Source organism: Adiantum capillus-veneris, chromosome 6 (assembly GCF_014529385.1).
Source record: "Adiantum capillus-veneris isolate H3 chromosome 6, ASM1452938v2, whole genome shotgun sequence".
In the NCBI taxonomy this organism is placed as follows: domain Eukaryota; kingdom Viridiplantae; phylum Streptophyta; class Polypodiopsida; order Polypodiales; family Pteridaceae; genus Adiantum; species Adiantum capillus-veneris.
Window position 1 is genome coordinate 30687978 of NC_140936.1, and position 12255 is coordinate 30700232.

General features: G+C 46.9%; 2 protein-coding genes across 5 annotated transcripts in view; one reads left to right on the plus strand and one right to left on the minus strand.

Annotated features, from left to right (window-relative positions):
- LOC147455305 (anaphase-promoting complex subunit) overlaps positions 1 to 12255 on the plus strand; it is a 183406-nt gene that overhangs the window by 57091 nt on the left and 114060 nt on the right. The window lies entirely within an intron of this gene.
- On the minus strand, positions 6044 to 6808 carry LOC147455306 (uncharacterized). Its single transcript, XM_086515165.1, has one exon. It carries the CDS (start codon positions 6806 to 6808, stop codon positions 6044 to 6046), a length of 765 nt encoding a protein of 254 aa, XP_086371291.1.

The window sequence follows — 12255 nt, forward strand, 5'->3', positions numbered from 1 at the left end:
GCAGTTCTTGATTCTTCGGTTGATCCACCCCGTCAGCTTGGAGAGAGGACTCACATTGATTGGGCTGCCTGGGACACTGGCCCTGCTGCGTCTATGCGGTTGTTTCATGAGACACGTATGCTGGATGCTGATTTTGTGGCAGAACATTATGACATTGGTCGCGGGGTGACAGACAGACTGCTTGAGATTGATTCCGCGGTTCCTTCACAGTGGGATGCAGTCATGAGAGGCACGGTTCAGATGCCTCCCCATTGTGGCTGGGAAGGCCTCTTTGCTCAAAGCACTCTCTTATTAGTACGTTTAGACACCATGCTATTCACAGTTGATACTGACCAGTCTCAGGGGATTCATGCTAGATTGACATATGATGCCACCTCTCCGCACCTTGTCCTTCCCGGAGCTCGATGGGAGGCCATCAGAGTAGTTGGCTCCCGCAGGAAGCGTCGTTGTGTTGACCTTGTTTCGCTTTCGCTGATGTTGCTCTTTGGAGGCTTTGGGTGTGGGAGGGTCGTGCCCTATCTCAGCTTTATTGGGACCCAGGAGGGTGGCATTGGCCTCACTCTGACCCCACCGGTGCTCCTGTATCCTTCTTTGAGTACATTGTCAGGATTGGACGGTTAGCATTGATGAGACAGCAGCCAGAGCAGCCCACTCGTATGCATTTCTGGTTACATTCAGGCCTCTCCCATGCCTATCTGCAGCAGTTTTGGTCTGCCATCTGGGATTTACATGCGGCTCGTCGTATTTCTTTTTTCATGTGGATGATTGCGTATGCGGGACTTCCAGTTGGGACTTGGCTAGCTACTATGGGTCATGATCCGTTATGTACTCGCTGTCCTTTGCGACTACTTGAGTCACCTGCACACTGTCTTTGGTCATGCTCTGCTTCCCATGTAGTGTGGCTTGCAGTTTGCTTTCTACTTAGCAGAGCAGGTGTTCAGCATGGATTTCTTACTTGGGGATCTGTCTCATGGTTGATGCCGATACCCGGCCCCCATCTTTTCTACGAGGGCTCAGACACAGATCCAGCCTTTATGCTTACCTTGGCTGGTTATCGGCGAGGGACTTTGGCTATGCTACCACAAATTGCTTGGCAGGGGGATTCTCAGACATGTGATGAAGTTTTTTCAGTCATCACTATTGTAGGTTTACGCTGCAGGCTGAGTTCAGTCCTTTGCAAGACGTTAATGTGTGTTGGAACAGCAACCTGAACAACAACAAAGTAGCTCTCACCACCAGGTTCAAATAGGGTGTCGACCAGCAGCAGACCAGCGACTGTGCAGCACACCCTCACGGTAAAAGCAAAGGAAGGGGGACTCGCGTAGATTTAGGGCTTGCAAGAATAGAAAACAGGGGCCGTTATGATGGAGGTCATGAGTGCTTCAACAGTCTGCAAGTCCCGTACGAAGGCAACCTTTATGCTTACAAACAAGCGGATAACACAAGTGGAAAGGGAGATGAAGGAGTGGAAAGCAGAGATGGAAGGATGGTGGAAGGAGAAGGCAAACCTTCTTCAAATGTTCCTCAACGAAGGCACGCAATGGAAGAAGGAGAAAGAGGACCTGCACGTAGAGATACAAGCACTTAAGGTGGATTCACAAGCACTCAAAGAAGAGGTCTCAGCCCTCAAGCGAGAACTTGCAGATAGAGCAAGCAATGGACTAGAGGAAGGTGAATTCCAGCCCTTGGTGATAGAAGAAATCAAGGTCATCAAGGAACAAGTATGGATGATCAAAGAGAAAGAGAAACAGAATGGGGCAAAGACGTCCTCGTGGGTGGATGTAATCACGAAGACACAGAAGAAGGCGGATGAGGCTGAGAAATGGATAGAAGCCGCTAAGAAAGGGAAAGGGAAAGAAACCACATCTATCCCCACTCTTACAAGCATCAACATGACTTTAGAAGAAGAGCAGCGAAGGAAGACTAGAGCTTTGCACATACGAATAACCAGTCTAAAAGACCGAGATGATGTGGAAGGGGAAGTCAAAGAACTTCTCCGCATGATGGGTGACGGTGCGAGACCTATGGGACCACACTTAGAATAGCTACATGGAATTGTAATGGATCTTTGCGCCTTGATGTAGGGGCCTTTGAGGATAGTTTCACAGGGAGACATCATTTTCTACTCTGAGACGCATCAGGCCTTGGGGCAATCCATGCCCCATGTGAGCGGATACAGATGGGAGACAACTTGCAGACAGGAGACTCGATCAGAGCGTAGAGGACGAGGTTCAGGAGGAGTGGCAGTCTTATTCAGGGAGGAGCTATAGTCTCTGATACATATAGCTTGTAGGGATGAGCATGCTAGGTACATGTGGGTGAGACTGAAGGCAGAGACAGACAGATATCTTTACATCGCTATTTGCTATTTTCCTCCTAGTACGTCAGTTTATGCATCACCGAGAGGACAGTCCCCCTTCTCTATTTTAGATGATGATATATGGGAGTTTTTTAGAGATGGCGTCATTATTATCTTGGGGGATTTCAATGCTAGGATTGCCCATCACCAGACAGTATTCTATGATACCTCAAAGGAGTTGATGCGGGAGCTTGTTATTACAGAAATGGGCCTGTCTAGATTATCACAGGATGAGGAACACACTGAGTATGGCAAATACTTGATTGATATGGGGACTGCACATGGATTGGCCATTTGAATGGCTTAGAGAGATTCCCTGTTTACATGCTTTCCACACTGACATGGCGTTGGTACAGTGGATTATGTTATGGCTCCGCCAGGACTCATTCCTTTCTTTCAGGATTTCGTGGTGGGAACTAGGCCGGTTGGGATAGCAGTCAATCATGCTATCTTGTCTTTCACTCTATCGTTCCAGTTCAGCACAACTCCATTGGGAGAGGCCTCCACACATACTTTGTATACCTTCACGAGGGAAATGGATCACGTGTACACTGATGAGATATACAAGCACTCAGGAGCTAGGACGACCACTAGATGAGCTCACCCAGATTCTGACAGAGACGCTACATGATGCAGCCTCAGAGGCATATCCCCACAGCAAGCCTACACGCAAACGATTTGGAAGCATGCCTCAGAACAGTTGGTATGATGAGGAGTGTAGAGAGATGAGGATCAGATTAGAGAGAGAGGTGCTCATGGGTACTACTACACATAGACAGTCACGGATTATCTTCCGCCGCCTAGTGTGACGAAAGAAGAGGGCCTACCTATCTCAATTAGAGCGTGATCTGTACCAGCTGTTTATGAGTCAGGACACTAGTGAAGCATGGAGGCTTTTCAATGAGCACTCTCCACCGCCATCACTTCCACAGAGACATGGGGAGAATATGCTACATCTCTCTACACAGCATCAGGGCAGCCACCTTTGCCTGACCCTCCAGAGGCATGCCCAGAAACATGTACTTTCTTTACTGCTGAAAGGGTAAGGAAAGCCATTGACAAGATGAAGAGAAAGAGCACAGGATCATGATGGTCTGGTAGCAGAGCACTTTATCCATGCCAGAGATATGCTTGCAGGGTCTCTTGCTATGATGTTTAATAGAGCCATGTATGAGGTTTCCCTAAGACTTGGAGTATGTCCACTATCGTGCCTATCTTCAAGTTGGGAGATCCTATGCTTCCTGGGAATTACCGAACCATCATGGTTGGTCACACTCTGGCTAGGCTATATGCAGCAAATATTGAACATGAGCTGAGTGGATGGGCAGAGAGAGAGAGGGCATATTTAGCAAGACAGGTAGGGTTCAGGAGAGGTTTCTCCACTCTTGACCAAATTTTGACACTCGGAGCCATTATTGAGGAGGGTAGACACCATGGCAGGAGGATATATTGTAGCTTTGTGGATTTCCGCAAAGCCTTTGATACAGTGCCACTAGCCAGACTCATACGGAGATTGCAGGACATGGGGGTGTCCACAGAGCTGATCTGGGGGATCTTAGCTTTATACAGGATAGTGGTAGGACATGTACGCACTACTCAGGGCATGTCCGACATGGTTCACTCCACCATTGGGGTGAAGTAGGGTTGTCCCCTATCTCCGACTTTCTTTGGGATATATGTAGACGAGTTTTGAGATTATGTACATACAGAGGGTGATAGAGGTGCCCAACTTGTAGGAACATGGATTCCGTTGCTATTATATGCTGATGATATTGTGTTGGTCTCCGATTCTCCAGAAGGGATGCAGTGTCATTTGGATGCATTGCATGGATTTGCATGGGACAGTGGATTGTCTGTAAACCTTGGTAAGACCAAGGTAATGGTGTTTAACACCATGGTGCGGTGGTAAGGAGGTCCACCCCCACTTTTACATATGGTCGAGAGACTGAGGGGTATGCAGATACTTACACTTATCTTGGGGCGGCTTTTAGTGGTCCAATATTTTCCCTGAGACGTGCAGCAGATACGCGATTGACCAGAGCCTATGCAGCATTGGGGAGACTTGAGAGGATATGTTCGCAGGTTCAGTTCCAGGAACCTTGGACAAAGCTTTTGGCTCTTTAACACTATGGTCACTTCGGCCATGCTGTACGGAGTGGAGATATGGGGCCCCTTAGTTGATCACCATAGCAGAGCTGGCAGTATTGATGGATGGAGATGTCCGGAGAAGCCCTTGGTGTCTATGATTTCTTGGATGATAAGGACCAAGGCCTCAGTTCACATGACATTGTTAGGGCGGAGCTCGTTGCTCCTCCATTGGTAGTGGAGGCACTCACTCGACTAGTTTCATTTATCATAGCACTTCGGCTCTCCCAGATTTTCTCGATTAGAACTAGAATCTTCGCGACAACGGGCATTGCAGGGTAGGTCATGTTGGTATGCAGTGATGGCATCTTGGTTTCAATTACATGGCTTTAGTATGGATCGGCTACCTCCATTTCAGTACTCTCCGGATGCAGCCTCCATCTCTTTCACTAGGGCAGAGATTACTAGGCTCATTAGACAAGACTTGATTTAGCTGGATACGAAGAGGACATGGATACAACCTACACATGAGCTAGGTATGAAGATGACTTTCTATAGAGAGCATCTTCTCCAACTTACGGAGGATGGTTTTGTGATCAGACCAGGATACATGGACACTCATCTATCCCACGGGATACGATGTGCTATTGGTTAGATACGCACATCCTCACATCAGCTAGAGATCGAGACAGGCAGATTTAGAAGAGTACCCGCTTATCTAGGATTTGTCAAGTGTGTTAGATAGATCCAGAGACAGAGCTACATTACATATGTCACTGCCCAGTATACTATGAGATACGAGGCCGCTTTCACTGTCTATTCAGAGAGGGTTTTGGGCCACTTTCTAGAGTCATGAGATACCAGAATCAGAGATGCCTCGGATTATACTTACTAGAGATTCGCAAACACAGAGAGGACCTCTTGAAGAGGGGCACAATGAGAGAGATCCAGCAACAACGGAAGATTACAGATTTCTTTCAGTCACAGACAGAGGAGTCCGAGCAGTCCCAACAACATAACAACACCAGAGGCACCAGAGGCATACTGCTTGATCGAGCGATAGAGTTGGGGCGGTCCCGTCCGTTCCCCGTTTCCATCCCATTTCCCGTTCCGAATCCCCATTCTGTGTTCCAAACGTGAGTATCCGAAACAGGGAATGGCATTCCATGCATGTTGCCGTTCCCCGTTCCCCAATTCTGATTTCCCGTTCCTGGTAACTATGATATTAATGTCTTCAAAATGCCAAAATGACCTATGAGACCAAGCCGATACAACATAGTGAATCTGATACCATGTCCGGAATCAAAAAGAACTGAGAGAGAGAGAGAGAGAGAGAGAGAGAGAGAGAGAGAGAGAGAGAGAGAGAGAGAGAGAGAGAGAGAGAGAGAGAGAGAGAGAGAGAGAGATTAACGTCTTGTCGAGGCCAAAGCTGACCTATAGGACAAATCAGAATACATCCTTGGTTACAGTCTCTTCCATCATAGCAAAATGAAAATAAAATAAAACTACCTCAGTAGCTCAGAGCTCCATGGCCATGAGCTTACCATTACAACATGTATTACCCATGCTTTCTACATATAAAGAAAGAAAGATGTGCAATCAGGTTTCTTTAGTTTCCTGTGCTTGAGGTGATTTGTTGACAAAGTCTCTAATGATGGCTCTTCCTCCTCTATAGACTGCCCATTTCCCCTTTTTCCTTGCTTCTCTTACTTTTTCTAGTTCTGCTGATCTGTTCTTTAGTTGGGTAGGTGTCAGCTCATATGATATCCAAACGGATGTACCTTTTAATGACCTTGTCTGCTTCATGACTGCTATCTTTTCTTTCATATCATAGTAAAAAACCTTTGCCTGTTTCCCTTTGACTTCCACATGCATTGGCTCTCCCAAATCGATGAAGGGGACCACCCGAGACAATCGTTTAGTCAGTGTATCTGTCTCTACAGTGCATTCAGATTCATGTTGTTCATCTTCATGCCTTTGCGTGTCCCACCCATCGGGAAGACCTCCAATTCGAATATGTCTTTCTATGCTCTGTACTCTCTCTTTTTCTTTAATAATAGACAAAACTTCATCAGAAAAGCTTTGTGGAGTTACCTTAGGTGTAGATTTGTCTTCTTCAACCTTTGGTGGGAGTTCATTCATTGCTGTTTGCTGTGTTGTCAATTCTTGTACTTTTGTTTGAAGGTTTGCTATGTGTTCCTCTTTCTTCTGTAGCGCTTGTTTGACAAGACTGAGTTCATTTTGAAGTTTCTTCATTTCTTGTAGCAGGTAAGATTCCCATCCTGTTGGTTTTATGATTGGTGGTGGGATGCGATCTGGTTGTGTCAGGATGTCAGCAAAAGTCTTCTTCTGCTTCCCTGTCATGGTGCGGGTGTGTGTGTAGAAAAAGGGGGGGGGGGGGTGTTAGAGAGCTACCCGCCAAAGGGGGGATCCCCCCCTCAACCCCCTTGGGGGGCTACTCCCTTACCTCAAGGCGCTAAAAGGTTTGCGGCAGCGAGCAGGTCGGGTGCAGAGCGGGAGCGCAAGAGCAGAGAGAGAGAGAGAGAGAGAGAGAGAGAGAGAGAGAGAGAGAGAGAGAGAGAGAGAGAGAGAGAGAGAGAGAGAGAGAGAGAGAGAGAGATGAAATGTTATATTAACGTCTTCAAAAGGCCAAAGTGACCTATGAGACCAGAAAGTACAATGCGGTGTATCTGATACAAAGTCAGATTAACAAAATAAATTAGACTAGGAAAACAAAATATAAGTACTGCGGAATTCTAAACTAAGCTGATAGGTGTGAAAGGTGAAAGCGTGAAATGTGTGAACTAAGCAGTACAATGTGTAAACAATATGGGAGGGAAGTAGAGATCCCAATTCATAGAGATCCATCTTCATCTGCACTTTGGACGACCAAAAAGTATGGCTTGAATCCTTTGCTGTAGCCTCCTTCGAAGCTGTGTAGCTCCTCTTCTCCATCTGGGTCGTCTAGATCTCCCTAGCTCCAATGCTCGGTCTATGAGAATGCCACTAGTGCGGGCAGACCTCTCCACTGTTGGCTGCTCCTCTGTCTGTTCTTCTGGGTGTACAATATCTAGTGTAAAGAAATCTGTGATCTGTCTCTGGGGTTGTCTCTCTTCAGCTCTCCTCAGTAAAGTTTCTCTATGCCTGTGTAACTCAAGTAGATATAGCCCAAGACATCTCTGATCCTAGCTAGAGGCCCAGAAAACCTTCTTTGAATAGACAATGAAAACGGCCTCTTATCTCATAGTACAGTGTGCAATGACATAAGTAATGTACCTCTGTCTCTGGCTCGAGATGGCATAAGCGGCATATCCTGCTATCTGCTGGCGTCCCTCTGAATCTGCCAGTCTCAATCTCGAGCTGTTGTGAGGACGTGCGTATTTGGCCAATGGCACAACACAAACCATGAGAAAGATGCGTGTCCATATAGCTAGGTTGAATCACAAATCCATCCCCCGTGGGCCCGTGAGGTGGAGAAGATGCTCTCTATAGAAAGCCATCTTTGTGCCCAACTCGTGTATCGGCTCCATCCATGTTCTCCTCGTGTCCAGCTGGATCAGATCCTGACGAATGAGTCTATTAATCTCTACCCGCGTCAAAGACCTCAAGGGTGCCTGTAGAGAGTATTGAAAAGGAGGCAACCTGTCCATGGTGAAACCATGTGTCTGAAACCATGATGCCATCTGTGCATACCAGCATGATGTATCCCCATTAAGAGCTAATTGTCTGGAGGACTCTAGAGCCACCCTGGCATATCTGTCTCTGGTAGTATCCCACAGACTGTGTACACAGGAGACTGATCTGGTAAGCGCCTCAATCTCCATAGGGGGGGCAGCTAATTCCGCTCGAATGATATCATGCGGTACAGAAGCCTTGGCTCTAATCTGCCGAGAGATCATAGATACCAGGGGCTTCTCCATACGCCTCCAACCATCTTGGCCTACAGAAGGTCCCCAAACCGGCACCCCATATAACATAGTAGAGGCAACCAAAATATCAAAGAGTCATAACTTTGTCCTAGGTTTCTGGAACTGAACCTGCGAACACATCCTCTCCATTCCTCCCAGAGCCGCACCAGCTCTAGTTAGTCTAGTCTTTGCTGCTCTTCTCAAAGAAAATCTCGGCCCAGTAAAGACTACCCCCAGGTAAGTGTATGCATCTGTATACTCCACAATCTCCTGACCATATTTGAAAGTAGGTACTGATCTCTTGACCCATTGCGGTGTGGTGTTAAACACCATAACCTTGGTTTTACCTAGGTTTACACACAATCCACTATCCTCTGCAAAACTGCGTAGTGCATCCAAATGTCGTTGCATACCTTCTGGTGAGTCAGATATCAACACAAAATCATTAGCATATAGCAACAATGGGATCCACGTCCCTTCCAGCTGGGCACCCCTCTCACCCTCTTTGTCAATGTAATCAGACACCTCATCAACATACATACCAAATAGAGCAGGAGACAATGGGCAGCCCTGTTTCACTCCAATAGTAGAGTGAACTAAATCAGATACCCCTTTCGGAGTGCGTACATGTCCCATCACTGATCTGTACAAAGCCATAATCCCCCAAATCACCTCTATGGGCACCCCCATCTCCTGTAGTCTACGCATCAATCGAGCTCTTGGTACCATGTCAAATGCTTTGCGAAAATCCACAAAGCTACAATAGATCCGTCTCCCATGTGCTCTGCCCTCCTCAATGATGGCCCTGAGTGTCAGAATATGATCAAGAGTGGAGAAACCCCTCTTGAAGCCGGCTTGACCCTTTGCTCATACACACTCGCCCTCTGCCCAATTACTCAAGTGTTGCTCCGGAATAGATGCATGCAACCGTGCCAATGTGTGTCCAACCATAATAGTGCGGTCGTTCCCAGGCTCTGTAGGGTCACCAGCCTTGAAGATGGGCACAATATTAGACAACCTCCAAGTCTCAGGTAATCCCTCACACATGGCACGATTGAACAACACTGCAAGAACCTCCATCATCATATCCCTGTCATGTATAAGGTGCTCCGCTACTAGACCATCATGATCATATGCCTTCCCGGTCCTCATCCTGTCGATGGCCCTTTGTACCATTTTAGATGTAAAGAAAGTGCTCGTAGCTGGGCAAGGCTTGGTAGGGTCTGGAAGGGGTTCCTGTCCAGGAACCGTATATAATGATGTCGCATATTGGCCTCACACATCAGGTGAAGTAATCACTGGGGGAGGGGAGTGCTCATGGAAGAGTCGCCATGCCTCTCCTGAGTCCCTACTCAAGAACATCTGTCACGAGGACGCGGCAATTGTGAAGGGTAGTTTCACCCGCAGACGGGAAGTTGGTCGGCACTCGAACTTGTAAAGTAAAAGGATATCTACGTTCAAGATCATGTAGGTTCCCCCGTCGCACTTAGCAAGTTGGTGGATACTAGAAAGTGAACTCAATAAAGGCATAAAGTCAAGGGGGGATCACCAACAGAAAGTATCCGACAGTTGGGCCACATTGCACTTTTCGATGCGGTCCCAATGAGGATAGATGGTCAGAAGACGAGTGGGAGCCCAACAGAAGCATCTCCTAAAAATTAGGGAACTGCTATTTTGGGTCGTGAAATGTGTTCGCGTCATTACCTTCGGTATGACCAGGGAAACATTTTATTACTCTACTGCAAAGTCAACTGATGCTCCAGTTGAGAGATTTTTAAACAGGAAGCCCAATGCGAGGAAATTGCATGTATGAGTGCCAAGTGGCACTTTTTGGTCAATTTACCAAGTCGGGGAGAACAGAACCCGTAACTGACTTTTGGGAGCAGTTATGGAGGCTGTTAACTTTGATTTTCAGCCATTTCTCTCCATTTTTGAGCTTCCCATGACTTTGCCTAGGTCCAAGGAGCTCATTTTCAGCATTGCAAGGCATCAGATGTGTGTTTATAGGGCTGCGTTTTCAGCGATACGCAGGTTTTGGCAACCATGGAAATCTTCTCCTTTTTGCATCTATTTGTTCACAGATGCATTGCAGGTCAAGGGCAGAAGAGAGGGCGCTCGATTTATGTTGGGGGGATGCTTCATTGAGAGCCTCTTACCAAGTTAAGAGTTATGGAGTGCTTTCTTTTCCTCTCATGTACAGTGTGGTGCTAGGAGTGATGCCCTGCACGCTACACAGTGCTCTCTCTCTCCCCTACGTGCACTTATGTGATGCCCTACAAGAGGGCTCTTCATTTGACTGATGTACAACTGTGTGGTTTCATGCTTTTGTGCTGAGGCAAGAGCCTCCTTGAGCTAACTGCTACTCCAAAGCAGGCACTGGTGAGGGTCATAACCTCACCGTACAGGTGCAAATTCAGCGCTGTGTATGCACAGAAAATTGACTGTTTTTCAGCCATACGGACGCCAGAACCCTTGGGAATTGTGCCCCACTCCACTGGCAGAGGACAGTTAGGGGACTGTTTGGGGCTGAAAACAGGGCAAAAACCAGGAAATACAGCGAGCTGAATTTACTGTTTTTGGGCTGGAATTAGAGGGTATACGCCAATAGAAGTGAGTTCTAGTAGGGGAATGGTTTCGTGCAAGTTTTGGGACTGTTATGTTGTCGAAATTTGGCCAAATCATGTAGTATCTAGAGGGATACAAGTAAAGGATTCTCAGAACTCTACTTTGTAATTTACCCTCTCAAAGAATAAAGAAATACCGAAAGGGGCGCCAATTTTGGGGCCTACAGGTTGTCGGCGTCTGCTCGGGGCATTCTAGCTTCCGAGCCGTGCGTGTATTCAAGTGTTAATTCCCGTCGCAGGTTTCCTTTGCAAAGTGCTGTGTGTTTGTGTCTAAAGTAAAGAATTTCGGGTGAAAGCCAACGTCTACTGCCCCACGGGCCGGTTTCAAGGATCCATTGCCGGGATATCAATCACCTTTTCCCAAAGAGTGAGCCTCGGTTGTTTTGGGTAAAGACACAAAGTACAGGAACGCGGGATTACACTATGGCTAACAAAGGGAAGGGCATTATGGAAGAGGGTTCCTCTTCACAGGACAGACAAGAAATTCCGCATGTACGTCCTGCTAAAAAGTAGTCAAATTAGGGCTGATTTTCTGCTGCGTTTTTAGGGTTTGCAAGCATGAACCAAGATGAGATAGGGAGAGGTCTCACGGTGGTAGATTGGCCACTACATCTCCTTCGGAAGTGATGTGGGTCTGCAAGGTGACACGTTGCTCGCCGATTCTCTGAGGCGATTGCTTGGATTCTTTGACGCATTGGTAAATCATCTTGAAATTTGAGCTTGCTTGGTCGTGGGTGGTACGTCAGTGTTGTGGAATTATGCTCGTTTGCAGAGACAAGAGTCTTTTGCACATGTAAAAGTTAAGGGACAGATTGCAAAATGCTATGTGGTGAAGTTCAAGAACTATCCACCTATGGATGCAAAGTGGATGGAACAACAGGAACTGTCAGAGTCACCAAATGTATTGCAGCTTTACCTTGAGGCCTTTGGGTTATAGCCTACGTATGCCCCGACCCAATGTCCGCAAAAGAGGGGTAATGATAGAGCTAGCACATCAAATGTACTCATGGATTCAATGCAACAGCAGTGTACAGTTTGACAAAAGTATGAAGGTCTCATTAAGTCATTTGTACACATTATTTGATAGTCTTTCTTGCGGATACATGCGATGATAAAAGGGTGCTTACCACACAAGATCCTCTATGGCATGTATATATGGCACGCAATTGAGGACGTTTGCGATTTTAAGAGGGTGGTATGTCACGAGGACCGTTAGGGGCTGAAAACAGGTTAAAAACGAGTAAATACAGCGAGCTGAATTTACTGTTTTTGGGCTGGA